The sequence below is a fragment of the Ursus arctos genome, chromosome X, assembly GCF_023065955.2.
Source record: "Ursus arctos isolate Adak ecotype North America chromosome X, UrsArc2.0, whole genome shotgun sequence".
Lineage (NCBI taxonomy): Eukaryota > Metazoa > Chordata > Mammalia > Carnivora > Ursidae > Ursus > Ursus arctos.
In genome coordinates, this window is record NC_079873.1 from 92,550,793 (window position 1) to 92,568,879 (window position 18,087).

At 40.1% G+C, this 18,087-nt stretch overlaps 1 protein-coding gene and 1 long non-coding RNA gene across 6 annotated transcripts in view; one reads left to right on the forward strand and one right to left on the reverse strand.

Annotated features, from left to right (window-relative positions):
- Nucleotides 1–6,578, reverse strand: part of LOC125281190 (uncharacterized) — a 114,052-nt gene extending 107,474 nt beyond the window's left edge. For 3 of the 5 annotated variants that reach the window (XR_008959998.1, XR_008959999.1, XR_008960000.1), the window contains exons 1-2: nt 6,444–6,578; nt 3,658–3,808 (exon numbers count right to left, since the gene is read on the reverse strand). This is a non-coding gene — a long non-coding RNA (uncharacterized LOC125281190). Of the gene's footprint in view, nt 1–3,657; nt 3,809–6,439 lie in introns of all 5 variants that reach the window. The other 2 variants (XR_008959997.1, XR_008960001.1) reach the window with 1 other exon arrangement.
- WDR44 (WD repeat domain 44) overlaps nt 6,546–18,087 on the forward strand; it is an 82,427-nt gene continuing 70,885 nt past the window's right edge. Inside the window, exon 1 of the mRNA XM_026478871.4 lies at nt 6,546–7,162. Coding sequence (XP_026334656.1) covers nt 7,086–7,162 — 77 coding nt within the window. The 5' untranslated portion in view covers nt 6,546–7,085. The remainder of the gene's footprint in view (nt 7,163–18,087) is intronic.

Below are 18,087 nucleotides of genomic sequence, written 5' to 3' on the forward strand. Positions count from 1 at the left end.
AAGAAAGAAAGAAACAAACAAACAAACAAACACAGATTTGGGCCAAATTCAATGAAGAAATTTGTTAACACTTATCAAAAAGTGGATTGGGAAAAAAAAGAACAAAAAAGTAGATTGGGTATGGGTGTCCTGGCTGGCTCAGTCAGTACAGCATGTGACTTGATCTTCAGGTCATGAGCTCAAGCCCCACACTGGGTGTAGAGATTACTTAAAAGTAAAATCTTAAAAAATAAAAAAATAAAAAGTAATATACATTCACTGTAGGAAACACAATCATTATATGAAGGTATAAATAAGGCACACATCTCTTATTATTTTAATCAGCAGCCAAAGACCATCATCATCAATCATTTCTGAATATTCTTCCAGAATTCTCTATGCTTATATACACATATACATAGATAAATGATTTTACATAAATGGGATTAGTCCACATGCAGTATTTCATAACATCTGTTTTCATTTAACACATCGTGAGCTTTTGTCATGTCAATGAGCACAGAGACTGAAACATTAATAACTGTGGTTAGCACATTGTTTCTGTCTGCTAGTAACCCTCTTTTGGAAAAAAACAACCATTGCATATTCCATGTGGTCCTAGCGAGAAATATACTCACAGTAGTCTCTCTCCACTTGGTGAGTAGTAGGCAATCAGCTGGCCTAGGCCTGACAAATAAGAGTTCTCTATGCCCTTAGCTGCAGGAATTTCCTAAGGCCAATCAACATCATCTCTGAGACTTACTATATGACCACTGGGACAAAAAAAAGTCTCACTTCCTTTGGAATTGAGAATTATTAGGACATTATAAACTAAAGTTGCCTGCTGCCTTCTTCATTAACTTCAAGAAGGAAGCTGTCTGTGGTAGGAAAATTGAAGCCACATCACAAAAAGAAGCAGGGATAAGCAAAGATGAGAGATGGGCAAGAAGAGAGAGTATTGATATACTGGACCCTGGATCCAGCCATACCTAAAGCTACTTCATCTGGACTACAGTCAGAGCTGCCATGTGGTGACATATGCTTTTCTAAAAATCACTCCACTACACAAAGTTGTTCAGTAAAAACCCCAAGGTTTATGTGGACTATGCGGCTAGGAGTAAAACACTCAAAAACTTTGTGTATAGACAGGGTGCCTGGGTGGCTCAGGTGGTTAAACGTCTGCCTTTAGCTCAGATCATGATCTTGGGGTCCTGGGATAGAGCCCCACTTCGGGCTCCCTGCTCAGCGGGGAGTCTGCTTCTCCCTCTCCCTCTGCTCCTCCCCCCTGCTCGTTCTCTTTCTCTCTCACACTCTCTCTCAATAATTAAAAAATATTTTTAAAAAACGTTTGTGTATAGAGATGTGAAGTCACTATATTGTACACCTGAAACGAACGTAACACTGTATGTTAACTATACTCAAATAAAACAATTTTTAAAAAACATACCAAGAAAATATGTGTTTCTGAAAACTGAATAACACCTAACTGCTCTAAAAAAACCCAAAAAACCCAAACCGAAAACCTTTTCGGTGACACATACACAAAAACATACAAACCTAATAAAAATGGTAGTGGCAGAGTTTTACACCTATTAAATGGTTATGAAACAAACATATAATGAAACAAATAGGGCACTTTATTTTAAAAAGACCTGAAGTTTGCTTGTGGAAATGAGTATCAGAGGGGTTGTAGCTGGTGAGTTATTGTGAAGGGGTAGAAGGAGGGTTATCTGAAATCAGACTCTGAAGGAAAGTTCTAACGCTTAGATATGGACGGATGTGACTCAAAACACAGACAATGAACTGAGGTAGCTGGTGGTTGTCTGAGGTAGATAGCTGTGTATTTTCTGCATTCCTCTGTGACTTGATTCAGCTGGGTGTACTTTCCTGCTTTTACCTAGTGCTTCTGGCTGACAAAAATCACACTGAAGCACACGCAAACTTCGCTTTATACTCAGATTCTTCTCTAATATATTAATCACAAAGGAACAGACAAGTGTTAAAGCAGTCTACATTTGATTATGCCAATGAATAAATTCCTTTTTTTGTTGTTTTGTTTTAAGAGAATCCCAGTTAGTTTTATTCCAGAGTCCCGAAGAGTAATACATGCTACTTAGTATTCCATTACATAATAGTAAGACAATTTAAATCCCAAGCTGGCTTTTCTGCATTTCTCTTTTTTTTTTTCTGCATCTCTTAACACATTTCTAGACTCTCTTTCTCTACTTTCAGTTCTTGTGTGCTCAGAGATTGAAAATTCATTTTAATATTAACACCAAGAAAACATCATTAAGAAGGTGGTATAGACTGAAAAAACATATAAAGATTCCAAAGCCAAACTGAAAACATTTTTTGAATATTTACCATCATAATCTGGAACACAGCTGACCTTTCAAACATAATTTTTTTTTAAGATTTTATTTATTTATTTATTTGACAGAGAGACAGCCAGCGAGAGAGGGAACACAAGCAGGGGGAGTGGGAGAGGAAGAAGTGGGGCTCGATCAAGCCCTGAGCCGAAAGGCAGACGCTTAACGACTGAGCCACCCAGGCGCCCCACTGAGCCACCCAGGTGCCCCACTGGGCCACCCAAGCGCCCCCCTTTCAAACATAATTGAAGGTTGATGATCACAGAATTTTAGCTTGGTCCTGAGAAATTGTGGCCAGTTTCAGAATGATTGTCTTTTATGGATTCTGGTACTTGAAAATCCATAAAAACTCTCACAGTGATTGCAATATTAAATCAGTTCATGTCAATATTGTTCTCAAATCATCTAGCCCCGTATATAAAAAGTTTTTCCCTGAGTTATCACTTTAGCCCTTGCTTGTAACAAAAGCCTACACCCATGACGCTATTGTCACTGATGTTCCCAGTGATTACCCTTGAGGTTGGAGCAAAATCAGCTCCAAGTAGACTGCCAGTTTGTATTATTCTTGCCAAGTGAAGAGAGCGAGCATCCCACAGACAAATTGTTCCATACACTGACTGTGACTTCTCGCCTTTGTAACTCCTAAGTAGGGTTTATGCTGTGCAGATAAGGAGACAGAAAAAGTTCCCTTAAACCCACTTTAGCCTTAGACCTGGGTAGTTTTTAAAGCCACTAGGAATGAGCCGGGTGGGAAAAGTTTTTATCCTCATTCTTATCTATATGTATGATTTTGTGGCATTATACAATTCTGTTGTGAAACTAATTCAAATAACCATTTAATATGCATGTACTTTGAGTGCTGCGGTACCCTAGAAAGTAGTATCCTATGGACCAAAGGTGGGCGAAATTTTCTGTAAAGAGCCTAGTGGTAAATATTTTAGGTTTTGTGGGCCATACAGTCCCTGTCCCAATCACTCAACCGTAAAAGCAGACATACAATACATAGACAACTAGGCCTGGCTCTGTTCCAATAAAACTTTACAGTAGTCCTTTATCCATGAGGAATATGTCCCAGGACCCCCAGTAAAACTGAACCGCGCAGTGCCTGAAACTACAGATAGTACTGAACCCTATATATACACCGTTTTTTTCCTATACACACATACCTATGATAAAGTTTAATTTATAAATTAGGCTCAGTAGAAGATTAACAACAATAATAATGCAGGAGAATAATTATAACAATATGCAGTAATAAAAGTTTCGTGAATGTGGTCTATCTCAGAATATCTTATTGCACTCTACTCACCCTTCCTCTTGTGGTGATATGAAACGATAAAATGCCTATGTGATGAGATAAAGGGAGGTAAATGATGTAGGTGTTCTGATGTCCTGTTAGATGACACGTCAGAAGGAGGAGCATCTGCTTCTGAACCACAGCTGATCTTGGGCAACTGAAACTGTAGAAAGCGAAACCATAGATAAGGGGGAAATTGCTGTATTTACACAAACAGACAGTGGGACAGATTTGTCCACTGTACCATAATTTGCCAACCCCTGCTTTGGACCAACAGCCTCCAATTTTTTTTCACGGTGCCTTGGGGCAGTCTCTGGACCCTCAGGGACCTGAACTATTCCTGCTTCAACTGGAGCAGTTATTCTTTTTATTATAAGTAGACGTTTGCCTGAAATCAGGGTTGATTAAAAAGTTTCATTTCTAATAAGGAGAAAATCTTTAAAACTATTCCCTTGGACTAAACCTGAGACCTGCTGCTTTAAAACTTTAGATGATTCAGGCAAAACATCTTTAAAAATGATGACACCGGGGGCGCCTGGGTGGCTCAGCCATTGAACGCCTGCCTTTGGCTCAGGTTATGATCCCAGGGTCCTGGGATCGAGCCCCACATCAGGCTCCCTGCTCCATGGGAAGCCTGCTTCTCCCTCTCACACTCCTCTTGCTTGTGTCCCCTCTATCACTGTCTCTCTCTGTCAAATAAATAAATAAAATCTTTTTAAAAAATATGATGACACGGGGTGGGGGAGGTGGCTGGCTGGCTCAGTTGGTGGAGAGTGTGACTCTTGATCTCAGGGTTGTGAGTTCAAGCCCCACGTTGGGTGTAGAGATTCTTTAAAAATCAAATCTTAAAAAAAAAATATGAGGGTGCCTGGGTGGCTCAGTGGGTTGAGCATCCAACTGTTGTTTTGGGCTCAGGTCATAATCTCAGGGTTATGGATCAAGTCACACGGCCAGCCCCTGCCCCTCCCTCAACTTGTGCTCTTTCTCTCTCTATATATATAAATAAATCTTTTAAAAAAATTATGACATGTAGTACCCATGTGTTTTGATGTTATCAGAAATTTCTCACATAACTGATAAAAGCATTTAAACAGACAACTTTAATAGCTCTAAAATGTTTTCAGCTTATCATTTCTTCACTTTGATTTTTTTCTAAGCATAATGTTTAAGGTAACTTAAAAGGTCCAAGAGAGAAAAAAAAATCCAAGAAAGGTGATATGGTACTGTGAAAAAAAAAAAAGGCACCAAATTAGGAATCCATGTTTGGGTCTGTTGCTAGATGGTGAGCTCCTGGAAGACAGGAACTAAATTATCTTTTTCATCTTTCTTTTTTCTTTTTAAATACTCTCTACGCCCACCATGGGGCTCAAACTCAGGGCCCCAAGATCAAGAGCCACATGTTCTGCCAACTGAACCAGTCAGGCACCCCAACACCAAACTTAATTTTTAAGGCAAACATAAATTCACTATTAGATGACTAGGAAGAGAATAAATTCAGGTAGTTTGTTTACTTTTATCTTTCCATAATCCATAAGGAAAAAAAGCATATCTTTCCTAGTGAGCAACAAAAGGTTAGTATTGGAGGTAGTTTTATACCTGGGAAATTAACATGGTTAAAACACATAAAAGCTAATAATTACTAGATTGTGACAAAAGGACACAAGGACCCAGAAATCCCTTGTCTGCAATTTTGAAATCCAAAAAGCTCTGGAAACTAAAAATTTTGTTTTGTATTGTTAGTAACTTATTCGACAGTCAAATTGATCTAATCTAAACTTATTTGGCATTACTTTCTGACCTGAACTGAATGAGGCTATTCACTGCTATTCATTTACTCCATATGAGTAATCAAATGGTTTGCTGCAAAAAAATATTACCATATTTAAACATGCAGTGTTTCCCCTGAATTCTCTGGGATGTTACAGAAGTTACAGTATATGGCATTTGGTTTTACTCAAGTACACCAGACAACGCCAGGTCTTTTCCCGGTTGCTTTACAAGGAGAAATTTAGAACTTCAATTTAGCCTCTAAAACCAAGCGCCCAGACCCAATCCAGTCTTTCCTGCTGCCATCTTGAACAGTAGTTGAGGCTGAGCAAACAGTCCTGAGAGCCTTCCTGTCAGGACGTCAATGGGAAACAAATGTGTTTCAGCGATCATAGAGTCAATGTTATCACTTTGGTGGTCAATGATCCGGTAAGAAAGAACATCTTGGTCTTTCAAAGAGTACTTTCTATTTTCATCACTGGACATTGGGCAATCAAGGGTCAGAATTAAGTTACTACTCTTAGCTCTCCAACGGTATCTGTTCAATATATATTTACCATTGACTGATCCACATCTTGGCCAGTCTGTAAGAATTTCTCTCACATTAAGTGTGGGCAGCCACAAATATTTGTAGAGAAAAGAGTAACTGGAGGCCTTATGCTGGCTCCGCTCCGGCAATAAATCCATCATTACTTCATGGAACTGGCACACTCCCCACGTCTCTCTCTCAAGGACCCCACCCTCTGGCCGGCAGGACTGTATCTAGGGATCTCAATTATTGAGATCCCGTAGTAAAAAGGGCGAGGTATTCCCATAACGCTGGGGGAGGTGGACCTGCCTATGCCCTAGGGTGGGATATTCGGGCTTGGATTAATTAAAACGACGTGAATAAATCTAAACCACACTGCCAATGCTACCCGACAGCATTTCCTCTCAAGGGAAAAAAAGCAGACTCAAAACCACCCCTCTGAAGCGCCTCTCTTCGGAACTGCAGAGTTAGAGGCTAAGACGATCTGCCAGACCCCACCTACGTCGGGCTCGCTCGCTCAGATCTAAGGCACCTCGCCGATCCTGCGCAGGTTGTAGGCTCCACCCTCCTCGGCTACTTCCGGCCTTCACCGAACGCCCTCAACGCGCTTGCGCCGTTTTGATAGGCCTCTCGGGTAGAAGAAATCTGAGCGCTGCAGCTCTGGAAACGCCCCCGCCTCCTCGTCGCCCCGCCCACGCTTTAACCGGCCTCTCCCGAAATCTCGCGAGGTTAGGTGCGGGTCCGTATTTTGCGGGCAACTGGCTCTCCCAGCTGCTGTAATTGCTGCTGCGGGAGAAATTGGAGCTGCTGTCGTCGGCGCGCCCGCCCTCCCCCACAGAGAGCCACCGCCTCTTCTCTCGCTCTCCTTGTACACCTATCGCCGGGAGCGGTGGCTGCAACAGTCCGTGGACCCACCGCCGCTTCCTCAGGCTGCCGCTCGGCCGGTCATTCCCGCAGCCCGGCAGCTGACGGCGGCCGCCTGCCCCTTACCGGTTCCTCACTCTAGATCGTCTGCCTCGTCCCTATCCTCGCCCGGGACCCACCTCCCCACGGTCTCGCCGGGGTGGAGGACGACGAGGAGGAGACGAAAGTCACCCTCCTTCCAGGCGGCGCCGGCCCCCTCACCCGCGGGTGTGTCCTATAAATGGCGTCGGAAAGCGACACCGAGGAATTCTTTGATGCCCCTGAAGATGTGCACCTAGGGGGCGGCTACCCTGTAGGGTAAGTAACTGGAGCTATGGCCCAGAAGCCGGGCGCTCCAGTCCCCCGGCTTCCCCTGTGCCTTCCCCTGGCACCCCTCCCAGGTCCCGTTGTGTCCGCCACCGCTGCTCCTCTGTGTCTCACTCCGGCACTTCAGAGGGAGTCGCGAGAAGGGGGAATCGCCCACCTCGGCCAAACCCCCTCCTTTCCCTGGTGAGCGGTCCCTGGAGCTAAGGAGCCCCTTTCTCGTCTTGTCCAGCTTCCTTCGAGGTGGCAAAGCTTAGGTGCCCGAGAGCCGGCTATTTGTATTTGTGGGGTTCAGCGCTTTACCTTCTGAAACATCCGTTTTTGGCCCTGGGGACCACAGATTAAAGGAGCAGTAACAGAAGAAATTGCATTTCCCATTGGGTTTTTTCTTTTGCCGCTAACTTACCTATTCGTTTCAGAGGTAGCTGTAACTCTCTGCCGTCCTCTTCGTTGCACAGAAAGAAAAGGAGCGGGGGAATGGTTGGGTATTTTACTTAGGAAAGTCCTCTAGCTGATGTACTCTTATCTAGATCAACAGTGTTTTATTAAAATAGCACCTTAACGGTGAGGCAAAGGAAATCGAAGACAAGATCCTTACCATTAGGGAGAACGCCGTCTTAAAAGCGTAGCCGGACTCAATTGTACATAACCAACTACAGAGATACAAACAAATGCTGAGTAATCTGGTGGTTGGAAGGAGAGCCACAGCTTTGTGTTATTTATCTAATTCTGCAAGATGTTTTAGTGATGATTAGTATGACAGATTCTGAGTAAGGAAGTGCAGTAGTTGGAATGCTTCGCTTGACTGGGACTTCTACTTACCCACTCCGCCACTTTTCAAAATTGAAACAGGATTTAAAGCTATTTTGCGAACTGTTCTACGAACTTGTGTGGAAGTAGAGGCAGTGAAGTATATTTTCATGCTGTAAGGACTGGAGGATTGGTAAAATTTGTATGTTAATGTAAGTAGACACTAATACGGTTACAGGAGTTCAACTGCCTTCAATTCCCAAACTTACCCCCTAGAAGAAATACCGTGTTTGATGCAAATAAAGTTATCTGTACTTTCTAGAAGTCATTCTAAAGCCTAATATATTTTATATATAACATATACCGAAAAAGTTACAGCAGCAAAATCAGAAAGAAGTGTGTGTTCGTAGATCGCAGATGTGTTTCCACCAACCTTCCTATTACTATTATGAGATTTTTGGGTGGCAGTGGCCAATCTTGAGGTGGCACTGAGTCTCCTTCAAGTTCAGGATCTGAAACAAGTTCATAGCTAGATGGTAGAGGATTGAAAATAGTTTTGGATTTCCAAATAGATTGATTCCCTTGAAATTAAATTTTGTTTTTGTGGTTTTCCCCTCAAAGTAGTGAACTGTCAGTTTAGGTTAAATGACAGACCTAGTCGTTTACTGCTTTTGAGTGTGTGTATGTGGAGTGGGGGAAGGAAATAACAATCTATGTATATGATCATAATCAGTTTAGAAATATGTGAATATTGTTCTTTTTCAGTGAATGAAACATTTAATTTTGAGGGACAGTTATCTCAGGAGGGTATATTGACTAGCTTAGTACTTGGCACAGAGAAAGAACCCAAATGTCTATTCCCTTCTTCCTTTCTCGAAATTAATAAATTTAACTTCACACAGTGGTTACTTTGGGAGGAAGTATGCAGAACTTGGAGCTATTTAACTTATTTAAACCCGATGAGTCATTTTGATAGAATTGATAGAATCACTTCTTGCCTTTTGGGATAATGGAGCTTCTCAAGCACTTTGATCCTTTGATAGTAGGTGAAAAGTAAAAACGTCTCTTGGGACCCAGTCTTCTAATTTTAACTGACCTCTCCAGCCTCTCCAATAACCTCTCCAAATACTAATTGTGTTGAGCTCTGTGGGTAAAGCTGTAGTGTCAGTCTGTGAATTTCATGGCTCCATTCTGTATTATTGGGGGGTGGGGGTTGGAGGAGAATTAGATTCATCTGGAGAATTGCATCTGAAAAGAACTAGCAGTACTGGGAGGACTGAAAAAGGTTGGCATCATTAACATTTCCTCCGTCCTTTGTGAGGGGTTTTGTCTTTTGCATAAGGTACCGTGAAGAGAAATGCAGTGAGAAATCTTGATTTGTGGAAACAGATGGTATCACTAGATATCTGGTCATCAGAAATATCTTCTGTTCCTTGATATGAATTGGAGTGGCACACCATTACAAACTCTAAGAGGTTAACAGACTTAGTTTGCAAACTTTAAGAAATGTTCCTTGCTGTTGGGTGTGCCGCAGTACACAGACCATTTCATCAAATTGTAGTAAACTCCATAGGCAAGTGAGAGTTATCTCCTATATATATTTTGTTAATCAGAATCCAAATATGCAATCCATTTCCTGAAATTGATTTTTTTCTTCTGTTGCCCTCCAGTGGTGTCTTCAGCTTTGTTGTTCTCCTCTTTGAAAGTTTAAAATCAACCCAGTTTTTTAATAGAAAGCCTTGATTCCAGTACAGCCGACTTTTCCACAGTGGCAGCAATTTCTCCAATCGCCCAGCTTTGCAATATTACCACGTTTATTTTTTTTTAAATTTTTAAATGATTTTTATTTATTATTTATTTGAGAGAGAGAGCGAAGAGAGCACCAGCAGGGGGAGAGGGAGAGGGAGAGGGAGAAGCAGGCTTCCTGCTGAGCAGGGAGCCAGATTCGAGACTCAATCCCAGGACCCTGGGATCATGACTTGAGCTGAAGGCAGACACTTAACTGACTGAGCCACCCAGGTGCCCCTTATACCACATTTATGATGCCTTATTTTGATTTGTATTTTAGGTCAGATTCCCTTGTTTTTTCCATTTTTACATATGAGGAACCTTTGGCTCAGAGAGGGTAATGAATTGGCCTATGAGACACAGCTTGTAAGTGAAAGAACTGGGATTTGAAGCCAGTTCTTCAGACTCCTAGTCCAGTGTTTTTTTTTTTTTTTTTCCAGTACATCATAGCTGTCCCACACTGTGTGTATGCATTTGTGTGTAGAGATTCTGGAGTAAAATGCTTTAGGACCAGCTTGCTGAATTGAACTGATGCATCTATTTAAAACTAGCAGCCCACTTTTCAGTTCTCTTGGCTAGAAATTCACACTTTTCTCTTTCAGGAATGTTTATTTTATTTTGTCAGGAATTTTTTTTTTTTGTGGACAGCGAAGCAAAGTTTATTGAGCGATGTTGAGTGAGAGTACAAACCTCCCAAAGAGGGAGGGGACCAAAGAGGGTCATCCTGTCTGATAGGAATTTAATAAGATCATAGCATGTTACAGCTAGAAGGGACATCTGGTTAAATTTCTGCATATAAATTGTTGTGAAAACCAAAGCCTAAAGAGGGAAAGTGACTTGTTCAAGGTGCCACAGCAAATTAATGGCAATTAGGACTAGAATCCAGGTCAGTTTCACCATCTAGCATTCTTTTTGTTACTATGCTGTCTTCTGATAAAGCAGCAAAGGGAGGAGGAAGTGTGGTATAGTAGAAAAAAGCCCTGGACTCTGAGTCATTTCATTTCCTCATCTTTAAATTGAGATTACACTCTGAGATCTCTTCCAACTCTAAAAGTCTCTCATGTTGAGGTTTAATAGTGTGCTTTTATTGATAAGCTTTTGTTCTTGGGAAATCTTTCCATGATTTTTTTTTTTAGTTTTTATTTTTTTAAGTTTTTAAAAATTTTATTTATTTATTTGAGAGAGAGAGAGCACAAGCAGGGGAAGAGGGAGAAGCAGGCTCCCCACTGAGCTAGGAGCCCGCTCAATCCCAGAACCCTGGGATCATGACCTGAGCTGAAGGCAGCCGCTTAACTGATTGAACCACCCAGGCGCCCTTTTTTTTAGTTTTTAGTTTAACAAGCGTGATGGTATTTGGTACATGATTCAGGACCCATAGATTTTATTTTTTTGTTTTTTTAAGATCCAGAGATTTTGTTTTATTTTATTTTTATTTTTAAAAAGTTTTTAAAGATTTTATTTATTTAAGAGGGAGAGAGTGCACATGCATACGCCCAGGAGAGGGGCAGAGGGGGAAGGAGAAGCAAACTCCCCGCTGAGCAGGGAGTTCCATGTGGGGACCCAGTCCCAGGACCCCAAGATCACTTAACCACCCAGGTGCCCCTAGACCTATAGATTTTTTTTTTTTTTAGATTTTATTGATTTATTTGTCAGAAAGTGAAAGAGAGAGCACAAGCAGGGGGAGCGCCAGGCCGAGGGAGAAGCAGACTCCCCACTAAGAAAGGAGCCTCAGGCAGGACTCGATCCCAGAACCCTGGGGTCACGACCTGAGCCAAAGGCAGACGCTCAACTGACTGAGCCACTCAGGTATCCAAGACCTTTAGATTTTAAATTAAATGTTTACTGTGTAAATTATATATGAGATGAATGCTGCTAGTTTGTGTGGATTATATATAAACATACTAAAAGCTGGCAGTGAGAATATGTTATAAAAATAAATGTAACATTTTGAGCATTCTTTATTTTTTTAGTGGCAACCAAAATATTTTTGAGGCCCTCAAAGGATGGATAGAATGGTGACATTTTTAGAGAGGAAAATCAGAGATCATTCAGCCCAGCCCTCCCATTTAACTGAAAGAGAAACCTAGGCTCAGAGGGGAAGTCAACACATTGCTGATTAGTGGCAGACTTGAAACTAGAACCTAAGTCTCCTGATTCCTTTTTTATGCCATGCTGCCTTTTCTCTGGAAGGAGGGAAAGTATTGCTAGCTATCCCTGCTCTAGGTTACTGGCACTTACCCTGTTAGTGGGGATCTTTTTTTTGTTTTTTGTTTTTTTCTGTTAGTGGGGAGCTTAAGATGGTCTTCTATCTAACATGATTCTGTTTTGTTGCTGTCAGAGGACATGGACTGTTCTCTCTAGGAGTCTAAATTTTGCCCACTAATTTTCACCAAATCAGGATGAAAACCAGTGACAGAATAGTTGATTTAAGAACAGTGATTGTTATTTAGTTCAGTTTCAGGAGTCTAGTTAGTATGAATCCCAGTCTATCATTTTTTTTTTTTTTACAGTAAGCTCTGTGTCCAACATGGGGCTTGAACTCACGACCCTGAGATCAAGAGTTGCATGCTCTACCAACTGAGCCAGCCAGGCCCCCCAATAGTCTGTCATTTTAGATTGGAGTAATGGTGAAATCTTGATTTTTAAGTCATGAGAACTGAGATCAGACTGTCCCGGAGAATTGGTTCAATCTGAAAGCAAAAAGTTGCATAGCTGCCTTTGTTGAAAACTTAGCATTAGAAACGTTTCCCTCGGAAGTGAATATTGATACAAGTTTCAATAAAAAAACATTTGTGCAATATGGGTTACTTTAGGAAAGATTCCTTAAAATGGCTGTTCATGTGTTGGCATTTAATCAGATTATATTTATAAATCCTGGATTATTGTTGATTGCTTTTGGCTTTGTGGATTGATAGAAATATATTTGTAAAAGCTGTTTATCACACCCACATAACATCATGTCGAAGTTGGGGGGAAACCTACATATAAGGTAAATTCAGGCTCTCAATTGAGTGTCCTCCAACTGTCAATTGGTGATTCGTGGAGGTAGGACAGTCCGTATTAGTATGGCAGTTTGGGGGCTCAATTTGAATCTGTACAAACTCCTGTAAACTGAAGATTTTACTCGGTTCTTGTGATAACCTACTGCATAAAATAGAGTAGATAAAATTTGATTTTTAAAATGTTAAAAACCTATATAGTTATAGGATCTTGACAGTTCAATGGTGGGCCTACAGAACAGAAAATAGTTTCTAATGGTTGGTATTTGAGACTTACTCTGTAACCTTTACATTACACAACCATCCGTGTGTTCTTTCATTGTTTTAACTTTGACAAAGTCAGGTGAATTTGCCAGGCAAGCCCCTTAAAGACGCTGTTTGTTTCCTCCTCATACTCTGCATGCAATTCTGGTAATTACTTCCTGGGGTAGTGTAGGTGGAGGATGGGTTTGGTTGTTGGGGGTGTGATGATTGAGGTAGAGGTGGTGAAGGTAGCCCCAGCAGCCACTATAGAGACCAGGTTATACGGCTGCTTCCTGGAGTGTAGATAACTGAGATAAAACAAAGCACACCATTTAGTATTGTTTTAGATTCACACCTACACAGTGTGAATTAAATAATCCTTTTTGTAAGAGATTAATAGCCCATAAGAAATACCTCAAACAAAATTTAACAAAAATTATAAGTACTTTATGATGTCTTCCTGATAACTAACTTGAATTGATAAATAACCTACATTTCTGTTTTTCTACCCAGAACTGAACTAATTTCTACAAACGTTCGCAAGGTCTGTTCTCTTTTAGCTGTGGGATATTATTCAGCTAAACAGCTACACCTTTAATTGGGTGCTTTCCTTACTCTTCAGAGCAGAACCCCATTCTCTTATTTCAAACCGAGTGGTCTTTGTGTTAGTTTGTCATCTCGTGATTCAAAATTGAGGAAAAAGCACATGAAACATAACATGGGCCTCATACCTGATGGCAACCCCAATGTTTTTCCCCAGTCAGTATACAAATGTATCTTGGTTACCATAGCAACCAGCCTATCAGTTATTCTTCTAGCTCCTTTGCCTTGTCTCAGATACTGGGATTACCATATAATCAGGTTCTGCTAAAGCTCTTCAGGTTTTAGCATTTTATTACCAGCTGCAGCCGTCTGGCAGTTTACAGTTTGGCATTCCATCAGGGTCAATTAGTTTTAAGTCCACAAAACCGTTTTGTCTCCAAACATTTTAAGCATACAGAATTTAACAAGAAGGCATTTAGGCAACAGTTCCTCACACTAGTGTTCCCATTCCATTGTTAGTCATTGTCTTGAAGATTGAATACATTGCATCACTGACATCCAGTGGCCATCCTTTTGTAATATCAGCTAGAACAAATTTCAAGATCAAGAGTGACCATTTGACCATTTAAGAAATAATATTTGCAAATGTGATTTTAGACTCAGTATCATCAGAAACTAGCTGATGCAGCTTAAAAGCACCTTGATTCATCAGCAGCTACCAAATAAGTTGTCTGGCTTCTAACAAAAATGATTTCTGTACGTTATAGAAAGAAGGGCCCTTAGGTTAATTCATTCTAATTCGAGAAAATGTTTAGGAATTTAATAGGAAACGTTGCCTTTCTTTTGCAGCCTTCAAATAAACAGGAAAGGAAAGGTAAAGACTGAATGGTTGTGTGGATCATTATTATAAGCCTTTCTATTTACTTGACAAGTGCATTTTTCATCTCTTAAAAACTTCAGAATTCATATACATAAAATAGTTTTGAATTATAAATGTTTACTTGTCTTGCTAAAAATAAGGATATTGAAGTGGCATCTGTCTGGCTTAGTTGCTAAAACGTGTAACTCTTGATCTTGGGGTCATGAGTTCAAGTCCCACATTGGGTAGAGTTTACTTTAAAAAAAAAAGGATATTGAAGAAATATTTAGGATTTATAAACTGTTGGTTTATGTATTAGTGTTTGTGTTAAATATGCACAATTAATCTTTTGGGTTAACTGAATTGGACATGGTTAATCTGCTAATGATTTAGCCAATGTTGGCATCCCTTTCCATACATAAGTAATGGCTTTTTAAAAGTCAAAGTAGAATTTCAGTCTTAAGATTTTTTTTTCTAGTTTTCAAAACATGTTTATCTTGTTGAACTAGAAAATTATGTATTAGATTGTAAGTTTGTGAAATGATTAAATCTTCCTGGTTTGAATTTTTGTCGAAATCCTGATTTGAATGGCTTCATTTTAAGACTATATCCAAATCAAAACTGTGGTTAAAGTCTGATAATGCTCAAAGGAGAACTTTATTTTAGTTGCACCAATAGATTTAGGGGCAGTGAAAGTTTTAGTTTCTCCACAGGGCCCTAATCCTGAACGTTTTTATATAGAAAGGGGGGGGGTAAGGGGGAAGATAAATAATTGTGTTTTGTTTTTAAAAGCATGAAGCATAAAATTTTTGGAAACTTCAAACTTCTGACAGAAAACCTTAATATTTTCCAGTAGGCAGCCTGTACAGAGCAAGCCATACCTGTGTAAAACCTACTTGAGCACTACTAATAGTCATATACTCTTCCAGTACAAACTCATTGAACTGTGGGCATTCTTGTGAAGCACAGGTCAGACTTTCTAGAGAACCAATAAATAGAATGTAGAGCTGTATTCAAACCCACTTTCTCAGAAGCAAGCATCCTGGTTACTAAGTAGTCTCAAGAGAAGAGGTGGGAGTGTTTTGTTTTTTTTTTTTTTTTTGGCATTGCTCTTGAACTAGAAAAACTCGCCATGGATGAACTTAATATCCATAGTTCTCTTTTAAATTTGTTCCTGAAGGTCTGTTTAAATTGGGAGACTGGGGGAATCATCTTTTTGAGTATTAGCAGTACTATTAATAATTTGTGTGTTTAAAAATTCTTTTAAAATGTACTTATCTACTCGGGTCAAAATGAAGTGGCGGGTTGTTTGAACATTTGAACATTTCTTCAGCCCCAGTTCCACCCCCATTTACCCCCATCTTTCTCCTTTGCTTACCCAATGTTGTTAGTACAGAGATTCACTAGATATAATAACTTATTGTGCCTTAGGACTGAGAAGGGACCCTGGTGGCTGAAATATAATGGGTGGGTCGTTGGGAAGAGTTAGGGAAAGATTGGTTAAATAGGGTATAGGGAATGTGTTGGTAAGTTGAATTGGTTAGCATGGCAGGTGGGGGTAGGTTTATTGGGTTAGTGGAAGATAGGTGAGCAGAATGAATAAACAGGTAGCTTGATAATACTGGTACATTTGTGAGTGAAAGTGAGTAGGTTTGTCAATATTTTGCAATTGGTATTTTATCTTTATTGGGTTGGCTTTGGAGATTAAGGTTAATGACTGAGATCAGTCTTTTTTCCTTTAGGTGAACTTTACTATCCCTATTTTGTTTCAGGTCATAGCTCTTGGCTGTTGACTTTTAACCTTTGCCTTATTTCCCAGCACAGAGAGATGTCTACAGCTGCTATGTAGTATCAGCAAAAGGTTTAGATGGTGATAGGGATGGTGAGTAGGCATGCTCTGTGGTGTTTCACTTCTCTTCACATTTTCTTCTACTTCTGAACTTCCTGGTTCTCTCAAATCTGCACCCCCACCCCAGTTCCTATAAGAGCAAAGAGGGAGGAAATGGAGGGGGCTGAGGCAAGGATAGTGGTTTGGATTTATGGAACCTTTGTAACTTGAGGACATCCTGTACTCAGCAAATACTAAGTGTTAACAGTGAAGCCTTGAGAGGCTTTGCCAGTTATCCCGTAGTCATATCAATTTCTTGTTACCAACTTTTTCTTCCAGGGATGAATGGGTTCATAATAAGAAAAAAATATTACAGTCCTACATGTTGTTACATGTAAAGAACGGTAATGACATACCATCAACCAATGTTGGGCATTAGTTTTCAAGGTATTTCTTTAGTCACATTATCTCTTCTGATTATCCTGCAGCTTGGTGTGACACAAGGACAGTTTTTGTGAGATAGGTAGGACAATTATCCTAATTTTGTAAATAAAACTCAGCTCAAGGTAGATAAAGGCCAGCCAGCAGAAGTGGAACTTCACTACTTTGTGGTAATTAGATGATGGTTTTGAATGAAGATATAAGACATTAGGTCTCGGGGTGCCTGGGTGGCTCAGTCGGTTAAGTGTCTGCCTTCTGCTCAGGTCATGATCCCAGCGTCCTGAGATTAAGTCTTGTTTCGGGCTTCCTGCACCATCCCTGCACTGCAGGGAGCCTGCTTCTCCCCCTGCCTGCCTCTCTCTCTCTCATGAATAAATAAATAAAATCTTTAAAAAAAAAACATTAGATCTCTCCCTAATTTCCTTTTCTAAGCTATAAACATTTGTGATGTTATATTTTAAATGTGAATTATTAGAACGATGAGACTAACTCTCCTGTCATGTATGTATAATTGATTGTTTAAAACAATAAAAAGCAGTATTGTTTAAAAAGATTTTATGTATTTATTTTGACAGAGAGTAAGAGTGCCTGTACCCACAAGCAGGGGGAGTGGCAGGAGGAGCCAGAGGGAGAGGGAGAAGCAGGCTCCCTGCTGAGCAGAGCCAGCCTCGGGGCTCAATCCCAGGACCATGGGATCACAGCCTGAGCCAAAGGCAAATGCTTAACCAACTGAGCCACCCAGGTGCCCCTAAAAAGCAGTATTTTTAATGTTCTTTTCAAGTTTTGATGGAATTGATTATGGTACAGTAGCTAGGTCAGAAAATGACCTTGCTACTGCAAGAGCTGGAATCCCAGAAACTGCTAAGTACATTTCTTAGGGTATGTTCTTTGTTCCTAAGGGAAAACCCCTCAAGATGTGAACGACTGCTGATTAGGCTTCTGTGCCTCATCAAAAAAGTCTTGATCCTAGATTTTTTCCCCTGTATTTGTTTTGTAGATTGTTGTCAGTTTATTACTTAGGCCACAGTTTGGGGGGGGGGGTGTTTCTGGTTTGTTTTTTTGTTGTTGTTGTTGTTTTTTCGTATAACTGATTCATATTTTTGGCTACAAGCCACTAATTGGAAACACAACGCTTCTATTTTTTTCCTTCCACTTCTAAGGTGTTTTCTAGCAGTCACAATGAATGCATGTGGTTGTTATTAATATTTTCCACCTAATCAGACCTCTGTCGGCTGTCAAATTAATGGGAAAAATACATTCCTCGTACCTAAGTAATTAAAAAAATAACATTATCAGTAATTACTATTTAAGATCTAAATAAGATTGAATAACCTTTATTATAATAAATAATAAACTTGCCACTCAGGACATTTTATGTAGGTAAGCATTTTAGGTAATTTGAAATGTTTTTAGAGTATTATCAAGTCTTTAATATTTCATTAAAGATTGCAGAAGTAGAAATTCAGAT